The sequence below is a fragment of the Mus caroli genome, unplaced genomic scaffold (genome assembly GCF_978045245.1).
Source record: "Mus caroli unplaced genomic scaffold, Mus_caroli_1 scaffold_8, whole genome shotgun sequence".
In the NCBI taxonomy this organism is placed as follows: Eukaryota; Metazoa; Chordata; class Mammalia; order Rodentia; family Muridae; genus Mus; species Mus caroli.
Genome location: NW_028227263.1, coordinates 124,737,907 through 124,752,403, shown reverse-complemented (window position 1 = coordinate 124,752,403; position 14,497 = coordinate 124,737,907). Strand labels below are relative to the sequence as shown.

The window sequence follows — 14,497 nt, the reverse complement described above, 5'->3', positions numbered from 1 at the left end:
TAAAAATAATCAAATCTTCAGTGAGCCTGGGATGAAATTCCAGTTTCTGCACCCCCTGCCCACTTCTTCCCATCTGGAGGCCCTCGCTTTTTCCAGTGGAGCCACGGAAGCCTTTCTCCATTCTTCCTGTTCCCAGGACCTTTTTGAATGCTGTTCCATCTGCCAGCAATCTTGTCCTCCAACCCTTCAAGAGGCCTCCATTTCTTTCAAACATGACCCATGACCCATCATGTCTATGCAAATGGCCTTCCAGTTGATTGTCCTAGACACCTCAATTCTTTTCATAAACGATTCCTCCAGAAATATATACACGTGGGGACCTTGTTTTCCGGTTCCTTCGCCTCCATTTCCCCAGCATTCCTCCACTTGGGGCTGGTACACAGTAGGCTCTGAATACATGCTAACTGTACAGACACGGGGGTCCCTTTACCTAGCAGTAACTTTCCGAGACCTCATCCCCAGGCAGATGCAGCATCCCAGAGGGCAAGGCGTTGCCAATGGCAGCTTCTCGGCACGCAGAGCTCAAAGGCACAGCCCGGGGGGCGAGTTCCTGGTGCGGACGTGGACGCTGCTCTTGAAGGCTGAGACGCAGGCGGCGGTGGCGCCAACCCTGGCGGATTTCCGACTGCACCTGCAACGCCGGGCGCTCAGGGTGATGCTGTTCCCAGGGTGGCCGCCAGGGGGCACGGGCGGGCTAGCCTCTCCTACCTCTTTGTTGATGAAGCAGTAGAGCACGCTCACCAGGAAACCCTATCAGAGGAGGAGCGAGATCAGATCGCTGCTGTGGACTCATTGTTTCCAGCCTCAAAGTACTGTGGCTGTTACCGGCCTAGTCCTAGGTACTGAGGGCACCTGCTCACTGGCTACCAGCTCTCTGTAATGCTCCCCGAACCCCCAAAGGCCGAGAACAAGTGTTGGAAGTTGAATGTCCTGAGTGTAGAAAGCTATTCCCTGCTTTCCACATTTGAGGCAAGCAGTCTAACCACTCTGTGCCTCCCTTTCCTCGTCTGGAAAAATGAAGGCGGTGGTTGGAAGAAGTGCAGTATTAATGTGTAAAACGACGTAGTACTTAGCCGTGTGTGGTGGCGCATGCCTTAAATTCCAGCACTCTGGTGGCAGAGGGAGACAGTTCTCCATGAGTTGGAGTATATCCTTGTCCACACAGACTTCTATGTCCAATCAGAACTGCATGGTGAGACTCAACCTCAAAAATAATAATTAGGGCTGGAGAGGTACCTCAGGGGTTAAGAGCACTGGCTGCTCTTCCAGAGGTCTTGAGTTCAATTCTTAGCAACCACGTGGTGGCTCACAATCATCTGTAATGGGATCTGATGCCCTCTGCTGGTGTATCTGAAGACAATGACGGTGTACTTATATTAAATAAATAAATCTTTTAAAATAATAATTATTAATTAATTATGGAGCTTGAGGTCTTCTCAGCATTGGAGCACATGCTTAGCGAACTAGAGACAGATTACAGGTATGAGCCCCAATACCTGGCTTAATTTGATTCATGAAGTCAACTATGAACATGGGCTATTATTAAGATATTCCTAGGATTTTCTACAATCCCATTAATATCGAATTCAGATCACACATCTCCCTTTCCAGAAGAGGAAAAAGACAAAATTGAAGTTGCACATGGAGTCCTGGCCCCTCTCTCGCTTTTCTGCCCCTGTTGTTCAGCTCTGGCCTCTCCCTCGCCCCACTTGCTCTGTAGTTGCAGGCGCCCTCACCGCCCCCCAGCACACTAGCTACCCTCTTGCCTCGGGGATCTTCATTCTGGGACACTGCCCTAGTTGTGTGACTGGCTGTTTACATAGAGTGTTCCCTCCGTCTCTCACAGGATAGGGGGCTGACCATTTGGCTCCTGGCTGTTGCTAGGTACATATGTGCTCCATCTGTTCTTGCTTCCTTTAACGAATCCACAGTCTCGCCGGGGAGGCTGGTGCTATCCCCACTTTAGGGAGAAGACTGAGGCTCAGTTGGGTCCAGCAGGGTAGGGACTAGGGAAGGCAAGCACATTAGTGTTGGCCTCACGTTTTGGAACTTCCTACGTCCTTCAATTCTGCACCTTGGGCTGGAGAGATGGCTCAGCGGTTAAGAGCACTGACTGCTCTTCCAGAGGTCCTGAGTTCAATTCCCAGCAACCATATAGTGGCTCACAACCATCTGTAATGGGATCCTCTCCTGGTGTGTGTGAAGATAGCTACAGTGCACTCATATACATAAAATAAATAAATAAATATTTAAAAGAAAAAATCTGTACCTTGTGGGTAAAGGAAACCAGAAACTAAGCCCTAGCTCAGTCCACCCCACAGCCCTTCCTCCTCGTCCGGAGGCAATGCTAGGAAAGACTGTGTGGTCCTCTACAACCATCCCCACCACTCCACCCCCACCCCCACCCCCACAGCTCAGGATAGCCTCAGTTAGGTATTTTCCTTGTGCATGCACGATGAACGAATGAATGAAATCCCTGGGCACACTCCAGTCAATAGTGGCTACTCTGGGGAATGACGATATCGCTGTATACTAATGGAGAGAAAGGTCTAAGGTAGGAGGGCGGAGCCCCTGCACCCAGTATGAGCACCTGGAAGGAACTTAGGAAGATTTCAAAGGCCAGTTTGGCGAAGCGCAGGGAGCCTTCAACCTGTTCCTCCGTCACAGGCGCAAACACCACCTCGTGGACACCCAGCAGGGGCACCAGTGTCAGCGTGGAGCGAGCCAGCCTGGAAAGAGACGGATGTCAGTGGCCCGCATGTCCTCGCCCCTGATTCCGGCTCCATCTGCTTCCCATATTGGGTCCTCAGCCTGCCCTCACCTTAGTCGGTAGTCGGGGAAGCGCATCTGCCGTGTCCTCAGCTTTGAAACAAGGATGCCAAGGATGCGGATGAAGATGAAGAAATTGATCTGTGAGGAGAGAGAGACTGAGCCAGAAGCCATTCAGTTTCTGGGGTGGGACAGGGGGTTGGCGCTCCTCTTCCCCAGAATGAGAAATCCCTGAGCACAGCCTGGAGGAGGCGAGACTGGCCCTACCAAGATGGTTATCAGGATGGGAGTGCGAATGATCCACCAAATGGCTTTGACTTCGTTGCGCTCCCAGCACCTAGAGGAGGCAAAGTAGAACTGAGACGCGAAATGCCCCGGCAAACCTCCAGTTACCCCCTAATCAGGCACGTTCTCTCACCAGGGCCTGCCCACCCTCTTTAAAGCCCACCTACATTCATTTAAGACCCATCCCATCCTGCTTTTCAGAAAGTCTCCTCCTACTCCACCTTTCCCAGCCCATAATTCCTTTATACCCCGCCCACCCTCTGCGCACCACCTCTTTTCCACCCTTCCCCGCCTCCTGTGCCATGTAGCTCCGCCCCCAGCCCGGCCCCGCCCCCCAGACCCTGCCACTCACTGTGTGTTCTCGCGCAGGTACCTGACGATCACCCAGGGGATGACGAAAAGCGCGGGGGCCCCTGTGCAGACCCCGATCCCCGCCCCCCACCCCGCCGCAGCTGTCAGTGTGCACACGAGCCCCTTCCAGGCCCAAGACCCGCGGAATTCTTCAGCAAGGGAGTGGGAGGGGAGGAAAGGCGGATCGGCTGGGTAGTGGGGGGAGCCAAGATGCGCTGGGCTGGGCGGAGGGGTGGGGGGTTGGAAGTCACAGAGTCAGGGCTCACCCCAGCCAAGAAGCAGGTAGCAGCGGAAGTGGCCCTTTTCTGAGCGTCCCACGATCACCAGCAGATGGTGTAGATACACACCCTCCACCAGCAGCCAGGTGTAATTGGCTCCCACACAATATTGGGTCATGATCTGGGCCGTGCGGCAGGCAGCTAGGGCCTATGAAGCCATCAGACAAGGGTAATCTCTTTGTTTTATTATTTGTATGTATTCCTTTGTGTATGTGGTAGTAAGTCTTGAACCCAGGACTTCCTGCTTGTTAGGCAGGTGCTCTACCACTGAGCCACGCCCCCAGCCCCTCACTGGGGAGTCTAGGCAGGGGCTCTACCACTGAGTTACATTCCATTTCTCTTCTCTTTGAGTCAGGGTCTCAATAAATTGTACAGGCTGTCCTTGAACTTGTTCTGCAGCCCAAGCCGGTTTTAATATATCAATTGTGCTCAGCTTACCAACCTAACTGGGACTAAGGGACTTCCTGGCCAAACAGGGCTCATCTCCATCTCTTACCCTCAACTGTTTTACTCTGGGTTTACAGTAAATGGCTTATCTTATCTCAACTTACCCACTTTCACTTGAGGACTCTTTCACATTGACACCCTATTGGTATCAATATTTGGCATTTTCTTGGCATTTTCTATTCTGTTACCACAGTGAGGTACCCTTAGAATCCCACGACGTAGCCTTTGCCACGCTAGCTCATTTATTTATTTATTTATTTATTTATTTTTTGGTTTTTCGAGACAGGGTTTCTCTGTGTAGCCCTGGCTGTCCTGGCACTCACTTTGTAGACCAGGCTGGCCTCGAACTCAGAAATCCGCCTGCCTCTGCCTCCCGAGTGCTGGGATTAAAGGCGTGCACCACCACGCCCGGCTTCATTTTTTTTTTTTTTTTTTAAATCTTAAGTTCGGAGCTGTGATGAAAGGATGGACCATTTAGAGACTGCCGTATCCAGGGATCCATCCCATAATCAGCTTCTAAACGCTGACACCATTGCATACACTAGCAAGATTTTGCTGAAAGGACCCAGATATAGCGGTCTCTTGTGAGACTATGCTGGGGCCTAGCAAACACAGAGGTGGATGAGCACAGTCAGCTATTGGATGGATCACAGGGCTCCCAATGGAGAAGCTAGAGAAAGTACCCAAGGAGCTAAAGGGATCTGCAACCCTATTGTTGGAACAACATGATGTACTAAGCAGTACCCCGGAGCTCTTGTCTCTAGCTGCATATGTATTGAAAGATGGCCTAGTCGGCCATCACTGGAAAGAGAGGCCCATTGGACTTGCAAACTTTATATGCCCCAATATAGGGGAATGCCAGGGCCAAAAGAATGGGAATGGGTGGGTAGGGAAGTGGGGGGCGCTATGGGGGACTTTTGGGATAGCATTGGAAATGTAATTGAGGAAAATATGTAATAAAAATATTAAAAATTTAAAAAAAATCTTATATTTTGTAGGGGTTGTTCTTGTTTTGTTTTGCTTTGCTGTGTATCCCTGGCTGTCCTGGAACTCACTCTGTAGACCAGGCTGGCCTAGAACTCAGAAATCTGCCTGCCTCTGCCTCCCAAGTGCTAGGATTAAATGCATGTACTGGGCCAGAGAGATGGCTCAGAGGTTAAGAGCACTGGCTGCTCTTCCAGAAGTCCTGAGTTCAATTTCCAGCATGCATATTGCAGCTCACAATTGCTTGTAACTCCGGCTCCAGGGAATCTGATACCCTCTTCTGACCTCTGAGGGCACCAGGCATGGACATGGAATACATCATACATACATACATACATACATACATACATACATACATACAGGCAAATACTCACACATGAAATACAAATTTAAAAAAAGTAAATGCCAAGCTACGCGCCCAGCAGTGTGTGAAGGTCAGAGATCTTTCAGGAGTGTGCCACCATGCAGGTTCTGGGGTTGAATGCAAATCATCAGGCTCATAAACCAATGCCTCTAAGTTCTGAGCCATCTTTTTCCCCCCTCTATTTTATGTGTAGAGACATTTTGCCTGCCTGCATGTCTGTGCATCATATGCAGGTCAGAGGGAAGCACCAGACCCCCTAGAACTGGAGTCACAGATGGTTGTGAGTTGCTGTGTGCGTGCTGGGAATCAATCCAGGGTCCTCTGCAAGAGCAGCCAGTGCTCTTAACCACTGAGCCATCCCTTCAGCCTGGGTGGCTTCTTAATCTTTCTTTTCATTTCCCCAGGACTGAATCAGGTACTCTATTAGTGAACTTCACCCCAAGACCATCACCTCACACACACAATTATTATATAAAGTCCTCTGTTCACAGTCCTGAGTTTCATCTCCCTGCCTCAAGGAACGAACTGGTTCCTTCCAAATCCCTATTGGCTTCTTCCTCCCATCCTGTCCCCACGCTTTCACTGTGCAGTGATGAGGAAAGGTACGGAAATAGATGGGAAACGTCTTGGTCCCACCAGGAAGGAGGCGGGGGAGTACCTGGTTCCACGGAGTAGGGGCCTGGTCTCCAGTGTAGGGACCCAGTGGAGGCAGCAGCTGATCTCGGGTGAGGATGGCTGCTGCCCGCAGCATGAAAGACGTGAACAGGTTCATGTGAATGTAATTACGAGTGCAATGCAGCCGCCTGGGGGATTTGAGAGACGAAAAGGGCTGGGAACCACTGAAGAGCTGTCCTCAGGCATCCAACATCCCTTGAAACAGCCCCCCATTCTTTCCCCTAGAGCCACACCATCTCCCATCTTAGCGTATAAACCCAGGCCCAGTCTCCACCACACCACGCAGAACTGGTGGGTCACACCTGAACAAACTTAAGATGAGCAGGGCTAGCAGCAGAGTCGTCAGGGACAGGGAGTAGCCTACGGTATACATGATCTGCAGGCGCTCCAGGATCAGCGTCTGGTCCTGGTGGAGACAAGGAAAGCGACTCTTTTAGCTGGTCCGGAGAAGGGGCGGGGCTGTCCACCACCCCTCCCCTCACACCCCGGTCTCTTCTGGGAAAAATGTTCCTTCTCTCCGAACAGGTGCTACAAATTGTCTGTTTTCTCCTTGAAGCTCCACTTGTACTTCTTTAAGTGCCCTTCACCTCCAAGCTGTGTGGGCACATTCATATATTCATATATATATATATATGCTTTGTTTTTTCAAGACAGGGTTTCATTGTACAGTCCTGGCTCTCCTGGAACTCACTCTGGAGACCAGGCTGACCTCAAACTCAGAGATCTGCCTGTCTCTGCCTCCCGAGTGCTGGGATTAAGACGTGAGCCACCACTGCAGCCACCATCACGTTGCCTGAGTTGGATTTTAATTACCTACAACCCAGAGTTCTACTCCCTGTACAATGGGTGTCAGTTGGGCCTGAAACTCATGAGGTCTTTTTTTGAAACTCTCCCCAGATACCCTAGCCTGAATCCTTCACCCCCCTCACCTGAAAAGCCCCATTCTTCTCTGGATTCTCACACTGAGTGTGGTCTCTCCAAGATCCCCACTGGCCATCACTGCCACACTGGCGGAAGACAAAGCCTGCAGACACTATGAGAGCATAAGAGATGGGGTGGGGGTGGGGGGAGAGGGGGTCAGAGGTGTAGCAGTTCACCACTGTAAACTGTTGTACACATTTGGGGGGCCGAGGCAAAAGGATTGCCATGAGCTCAAGGCCAGTCTGGGCCCCCATGTTGGCTCAACAGGCAGAGACGCTGGCAGCCAAGGCAAAGAGATCCGAGTTTGATCCCCGAGACCCACATGGTGAAAGGATTCCTGTAAGTTGACCTCTGATCGCCACACCCCTGCCATAGCTCATTCATCCACACATACATGCAATAAATAAAGACAAGGATAAGTAAATCATGTGACAGAGCCCAGGGGACACAGGCATTGGGAGACACCTAGCTTGACAGACAGGGTCAGCTGAGCAGGAGAGGCTAAGTGAGGATGGAGTCCCGGATGAGGGGTGTGGGGAGCACCTCACCCTGATGGTACCAGGGCAGATACCAGGGGCAAGACACCTGGGCAGTGGTGTTGGCGGCCGTGTAGTTCCAGCAGGCATACATATCAAAGGAACCGTTACAGGCCAGGCCTAAGGGAGAGGGAAACAGAGCCCAAGGCTGAAGGAGAGGGGCAGTCTGACTTTTCATTCTTTCACACCTCCAAGTTGCACTAGCTTGGCCACAAGCTTCTCCCATCAAACCTCAAGATGCCACCCATTCATCGTCCTAGCCCCACTGCAGGATCCTCCCACCAAGTAAATCCCAAATCCTTATTATTCTCTAGAAAGTTCAATTATCAAGCTCCACCTCCCCAAACCCGCCCATTGCAGGTCAGGTCCCGCCCAAAACTCCTTCCACCTCCTCTGCTACCTTCCAGGATTCTTCTGTCTTCAGACTCCAACCCTGGTCCTCACAGCCTACCTGAGCCAAGCCCCACCCACATCTCCCAAGCCCTCCAGTCACACCTGAGGGAGGTTCTGTGGTCTCCAACATCTTTTGGCACTTCTGGCTGTAGAGCTCCCAGCGCTGGTACAGCTCCCCCGTGGTGGTCTGCCCCTCAGAGTCTGTCTAAGAGAAGAAAGAAGGGAGGACCCCCACAGGGTAACCTCCTCCCAGGCAGCAAGCTCAGCTGGGAAAGGCCAGAACTCCTAGATATGGAGGAGCTGTCCAGTTTTTTACAGAGGAGTTCTGGGTGGCTCAGAAACCTCTTAGATGGAATTGGGGTGCCTAGAAAATCGCCCAAAGGAAGGGGTAGCTTGTCCCCACCTGGAGGACTTGTGAGGGAAACTGTGTGAAGAGAAACTACCAGTTTATACAGGGAGGGGGCGAGCAGCCTTAAAACTCTCCCTAATGTAGGGAAAGGCTTAAAACCACCCCAGAGCGCCTATATCTCTCGAGGTCCTCACCTCTGCCCTCTGGAGTCCCCACAACCACAGCAGCAGAAGCAGCAGCCGCAGGGGCATCCTTGAAAGGTGATGGAGACTCTGGCCACTCGGAGGCAGTTGGGCTGGAGGGTCCCAAGGCAGAACCAACTCTTGGGCTTCAGTCCAAGTCAGTGCTCACCTGCCAGAAGCACATGGCATCTGAGGCCACGCCCCCCATTTCCGCACGTGAGGATTCGGGGCTGAGCAGGACTAGGCGCAGCCTCCAGTAGATAAGTGAGGCTGGGATCAGCTAAGCGATTCCCAGGCCCTCCTAAGTGTTGCTGAGGCAGCCAAGGTGGAAGGGAGGGGTGTTTGCTGAGGGGCCTGTTGCCCTAGAGCTGTGACAGGCAGAAGCGTCAGTGTCACCAAGAGGCTAGACCGGAGGGACTCTTGGGAACTTGAGACCTCCTTAGAGAGGAGAGACTAGAAACTATCAGTCAAGCCTTGAAGGGAATTTGAACCGATCATTTGAGTTCGCATCAATTTATATAGAAGATAAAAGCCCAATCTTCTAACACTTCCCTGGCTTCAAGAAGTCAGAGGGACAGCGCTCTCCCAGCATCTAAATATTTAGGGAACAGAGAGATATTAGACCCTGGGTTTCTGACTTTTGGACGTTAGATGCTCTGAAAATCCTTCTAACCCAACTATCACCCCCGCCCAGACAATGTGAATGCAGGGTTTCAAGAGGGAATCCCAGAGCTACAGAAAAGAAAAAATATACGACAAACAAACAAAAACACCAAAAAAACAAAAAAACAAACAAAAAAATCACGGACTCAGTTATAAGGTATAAGAACAGAAAGACTTGGGGACAATGAGACACAAGGGAGAGATCAGAGCCTAAAGGGCAAAAAAGGAGATAAAGACAAAACTGTGGCTCAGAGACAGAGGAAGTGACTAGGGGAGAGACAGAGAAGGGGAAAGAGTAGAAATAAACCCATTTAGAAAGTAAAAGAGGTGAAGAGATGACAGGGCAGAGAGGCAGAAAAAGACAAAGATTGAGATAGGGGGACAGTCAAGGGAGAGATGGGCCCAGGGCAAGGGCTTGATGGAGACCCCTTACCTGTACGGAGTCCTGTTCGCAATCTCCACTGACACAGCTGCCCTGCCTCGCCTGCCAGAGAGCTCTGGAAGAGGTGACAGGCGCTGGCAGCCTGGGGTGTTGGGAGGGGGCGGGGCCAGGGCGGACCAGAGAACAGGAGGGGGAGCTCTGGGGAAGAGTGGGAACCGTGGAGCAGGCACGTTTATCACAGCCATTGTGTCACGTAGAGGGAGCAGTCACACAGTTATGGTTCCCCCCTCCCCCAGGCCACAGAACACACTATGCCAGCCAGCCACTTACACAGCTTCTCACGCTGCCTCTCACAGGATCCCAAATGCTGAGCAGAAGAGCGACAGAGACTCACAGAGTGAGAATCTGTGAGTAACAAGTTCATTCATAACTCTACAACTAAGACTATGCTGAGAGAGCCAGTCTTTCACCCACAGCTTCCCAATCACTTGCAGGGACAAGCAGCTGTGTGCCCTGGGACGTGGACACTTCACATATGTGTAAACACAGCCTATAATCTTAATTACCACTGCCTTTCTGTTGTCATTGTTTGGTGTATATGTATGTCATTGTATATGTGTGTACGTATGTGTACATGGGTATGCGTGAAGGACCAGAGGACAACCTCTGATGTGATTCTTAAGTGTTGTCTACTTCCTTTGATTTGGTCTTTCAAGACAAGATGTCTCTGTGTAGCCCTGGCTGTCCTTGAACTCATTATATAAACCTGGCTGCCCTTGAATGCAGAGATCTGCCTGCCTCCGACTCCCTGGTACTGCGATTACAAGCGTACACTACCCAGCTTAATTTATCTTGCTGCATGCATAACAAGCACTTTACCAAGTGAACCATTGCTCCAATCCCTGATTTGTCTTTCTTTGTTTTAATTTTATGTGTATGCATGGAGGTGTGTGTGTACCATATTCATGCAGTGCCTGAGGAGGCCAGTAGAGGGCACTGGATCCCCTAGAATTGGAGTTACCCATGGTTGTGAGTCTCCCCATGGGTGCTGAGAACTGAATTCTGGGTCCTCCTGAAGTGTTCTTAACTGCCATTTCTCCAGTCCTGTTTCGTTTGTGGTTTTGGGGTGTGTGTGTGTGTGTGTGTTTTAAGAAAACAGAGTCTCATTATATAACCGAAGTGATCTCCAACGTTGGATCTCCTGCCTCAGCTTTTCAAGTGCTGAGATTCAGATTTCAACGGCACAGGCTTATGCAATGACCACATCTGGCTCCACATTTGGCAGCACTATCAATCACTCGATAGCCGCAACTGGTCTGTGTCCCTCAGGAGGACTGGACATCCGGAGCAGGGCCTCAAGCAATGAGTGTCCAGAACATAAATGTGCCTGTCTGTGTGGTGATGCACACACTCATTCAATCCTCTCACAACCCAAGCTGAAACACACACACACACACACACACACACACACACACACACACACACTGTGCTGAGTGACCACATCTGAAAATACTGTCCCTTGTGACATACATCACAATCCCCCAGAGACTATACTGTGTGTAACAGCATAAACTCCTCAGGGAACACCAAGATGCCCATTCTCTCATTGTCACACCCAGTTTTGTATGGGCAGACAACCATACCATTGTTCCGTCTACACTTACAAACCACGCACATTCTACAGGGAATCCAGGGATGGAATTTAGATCTTCAGACTTGATGGCGGTCACCTTTAACCACTGAACCACCTTGTCGGCTAATGTCTCCATTTGTCCCAAGCTAGATTTGAACTCATCATCCTGTTTTGATGCTGAAATGAAACCCTGGTTCTTGTGCATGGTAGGCAAGCACTCTAACGGTGCACTGTGCTCCCAGCCCCTCACTGGGGGATTCTAGGCAGGGGCTCTACCACTGAGCCACGCCCCCAGCCCTTACTGGGGGATTCTAGGCAGGGGCTCTACCACTGAGCCACGCCCCCAGCCCCTCACTGGGGGATTCTAGACAGGGGCTCTACCACTGAGCCACGCCCCCAGCCCCTCACTGGGGGATTCTAGGCAGGGCTCTACCACTGAGCCACGCCCCCAGCCCCTCACTGGGGGATTCTAGGCAGGGGCTCTACCACTGAGCCACGCCCCAGCCCCTCACTGGGGGATTCTAAGCAGGGGCTCTACCACTGAGCCACGCCCCCAGCCCCTCACTGGGGGATTCTAGGCAGGGGCTCTACCACTGAGCCACGCCCCCAGCCCCTCACTGGGGGATTCTAGGCAGGGGCTCTACCACTGAGCCACGCCCCCAGCCCCTCACTGGGGGATTCTAGGCAGGGGCTCTACCACTGAGCCACGCCCCCAGCCCCTCACTGGGGGATTCTAGGCAGGGGCTCTACCACTGAGCCACGCCCCCAGCTGCTCACTTTGGGGAGTCTCTTGCCTCACTTCACAAGAGATTAACTTACACTTGGGGGCCACCACTCCCATCTTTAGTGTGACCCTTCCCGGCCCCACAGCCGACACAGTCACATATCCACACATTGTGAACCCTACTGTCACACATTAACATCCAGTCTTGAAATGGTCCCATAGTTATAGGAACCTATATATCACCCACATCTTTACAACCTCTACTTCCAGGATCTTCCTTCACCCCAGATATAGGGAACATCTGCCCGTGGAATGTAGGATGGGGAAATTTGGAGCCCAGCAGTGTCTCCTGCTCAATACACATAGCCAGTTCAAGCTGCTTGCTTGCTCCCGTGGGACTTGTGTGATAAGTGGGCCAGAGGCAAGCCTGCCCATTTTGCAGAGGACAAGCTGAGGCCCAGAGGCCCCAGGAAGGGCAGGGAATGGCCTGAGGTCCACATCAGAAGCAGGGAGCAGAGAGAATGGGGGGCGGGGTGAGGGTCCTTACCGCCTGGCCCCTGGGGACCTCTCTGCTCTCTGCTCCACATTCCTGGCGTCCTGTGGATCCTGGGAAAGTATCTGTCCCTGAAGTGGAGCTTGAAGAGGGTCTGAAATTGAAGAGCACCTCGTGGACAGCTGGGGCTGGATCCTGCCGGGCTTCAAGAAGGCATGAAGGTCACTGGACTGGAGAGGGAGGAAGGGGATGGGACTGGGGTGGTAAGAGGGTAGGAAAAGAACTTGAGACCCGGAAAGATAAGAAGCAGAGAGAGGCCAGGCGATGGTAGTGCCTTTGATCCCAGCACTCAAGAGGCAGAGGCAGGAGGATCTCTGTGAGTTCGAGGCCAGCCTGGTCTTCAGAGGGAGTTCCAGAACAGCCAGGGCTACACAGAAACTCTGTTTCGAAAAACAAAATAAGGGAGCTGGAGAGATGGCTCAGCAGTTAAGAGCACTGGATGCTCCTCCAGAGGTCCTGAGTTCAAATCCCAGCAACCACATGGTGGCTCACAACCATCTGTAATGGGATCCAATGCCCTCTTTGATGTGTCTGAAGTCAGCTATAGTGTACTCATAAATTAAGTAAATAAAATTAAAAAAAAAGAAAAACAAAATAAATCACAAACACAAAGAAGACAAGAAGGAGGAGGAAGAGGAAGGGGAGGGGGAGGAGGAAGAGGAAAAGATGGAGGACAGAAAGGAAAGAGTGAGAATAGACTCAGGCCTGTCATCCCAACGTTGGGGAAGGTTAAGGCAGGAAGATACTGAGCTTGATGCCAGCCTCCACTCCATGGTGAAACACAATTTCAGAGGGAGGGGAAGAGAGAAAGGATGGAGAAGAGGGAGGGGAAGGAAGGGAAAGAGGATGGGAGAGAGAGGGGAGGGTGAGAGAGGGTGAGCCTGAAGGATGATCTTGAGGGGAAGGGAAAGACAAGGCTCTGCCCTGTCCTTGGAATCTATAGACTAGTTAAAGGTTTCTGGGGGCAGCAGAGCCCTTTTCCTCTGTGGTGAAAACCATGCTCCTTCCAGTCAGCCCTTACCCATGATCCTCTGAGCAACACAAAGGAAACGCACTGAATCACAAAAAAGAAACCCACAGGAACATGCAAGCAGAGGGAGGATGCATCGAGAAAGAACAGGATGGCAGTGAGCAAGAGGGGGTGGATACAATCCAGACACAGAATGTATACATGCATATATTGTACACATTTATATGTGAAAATGTCTCCGTGAAACACAGTGTGTATAATTCATATATGCTAATTAAAATCTTCAAAGGAGGCCTGCAAGGTGGCTCAGTTGGTGAAGGTGCTTGTCAGCAAAGCTCTCTGATCGCCACTCTTACACAGCGGCACACAGGCACACACGGACAAATAAATACATAGATATATAATGTATATTAAAGTTTAAAAGATGCTCCTGAAGATGGAGAGGCACCCTTGTCCCTTCCCTGCCGTAGTCCACTCTAGGTGAACACAGGGCAGGAGTGTAGGACAGACATGAAGACAGAAGAAGAGAGGTCACGGTCTAGGTCTCTGACTGGCTCCCGCCCTCTGTCTAGGGTCCTTGGCAGTCTCTGGAACAGCAGCCTGGAGCCTCCCTGGCTACTGAGCTACTCCCAGGCTGCACCATGCTGCAGCCCACCCTTCACCCACCCCAGGAGACTCAGCCCCTGACAGCACTCTGGCTGCTTTTCCAGCATACTTGGCTCATCCGGTCTCTAAATATAGCCTGTCTCTCCCGGCCGCCAGCCTATCTTCTCTCTGTGGAGTCTCCCCACTCCTTGTATGTGCTCTCTCCCCTCCCTCTCTCTTCTTTTCCCCCTCTCCTCCAAATCTCTCCCGTCTAGCAGAACATGACAGAGTGTTAATCCCAGCACTTGGAGGCAGAGACTAGTAGAGCCCCGTGAGTTCAAGGCCAGCCTGGATGGCGTAGCAGGTTCCAGGTCGGCCAGGGAGACATAGTGAGATCCTGTCAGGAGGACCAAGCCAACAAAACCATCAAATCTCTCCTTTCCTCCTTTTCTC

The 14,497-nt window shown here is 51.5% G+C and overlaps 1 protein-coding gene across 1 annotated transcript; it reads right to left on the bottom strand.

Annotated features, from left to right (window-relative positions):
* On the bottom strand, nucleotides 1–8,603 carry Gipr (gastric inhibitory polypeptide receptor). Its single transcript, XM_021168412.3, has 13 exons — nucleotides 8,547–8,603; nucleotides 8,106–8,208; nucleotides 7,623–7,730; nucleotides 7,083–7,186; nucleotides 6,456–6,559; nucleotides 6,137–6,281; nucleotides 3,672–3,831; nucleotides 3,407–3,467; nucleotides 3,037–3,106; nucleotides 2,822–2,910; nucleotides 2,591–2,729; nucleotides 709–750; nucleotides 1–631 (listed from the first exon to the last, which is right to left on the bottom strand). Exons 1-13 carry the CDS (start codon nucleotides 8,601–8,603, stop codon nucleotides 431–433), a joined length of 1,383 nt encoding a protein of 460 aa, XP_021024071.1. The 3' UTR covers nucleotides 1–430.
* Between the last annotated feature and the right edge of the window lie 5,894 nt (nucleotides 8,604–14,497).

Coding starts and splice junctions, on each gene's coding strand:
- Gipr (XM_021168412.3), bottom strand. CDS start 8,603: ATGCCCCTGCGGCTGCTGCTTCTGCTGCTGTGGTTGTGGGGACTCCAG. Junction 3,107..3,406: donor TACCTGCGCGAGAACACACA/GTGAGTGGCAGG, acceptor TGCCTCCTCTAG/GTGCTGGGAGCGCAACGAAG. Junction 632..708: donor ACTGCTTCATCAACAAAGAG/GTAGGAGAGGCT, acceptor CCGGCGTTGCAG/GTGCAGTCGGAAATCCGCCA.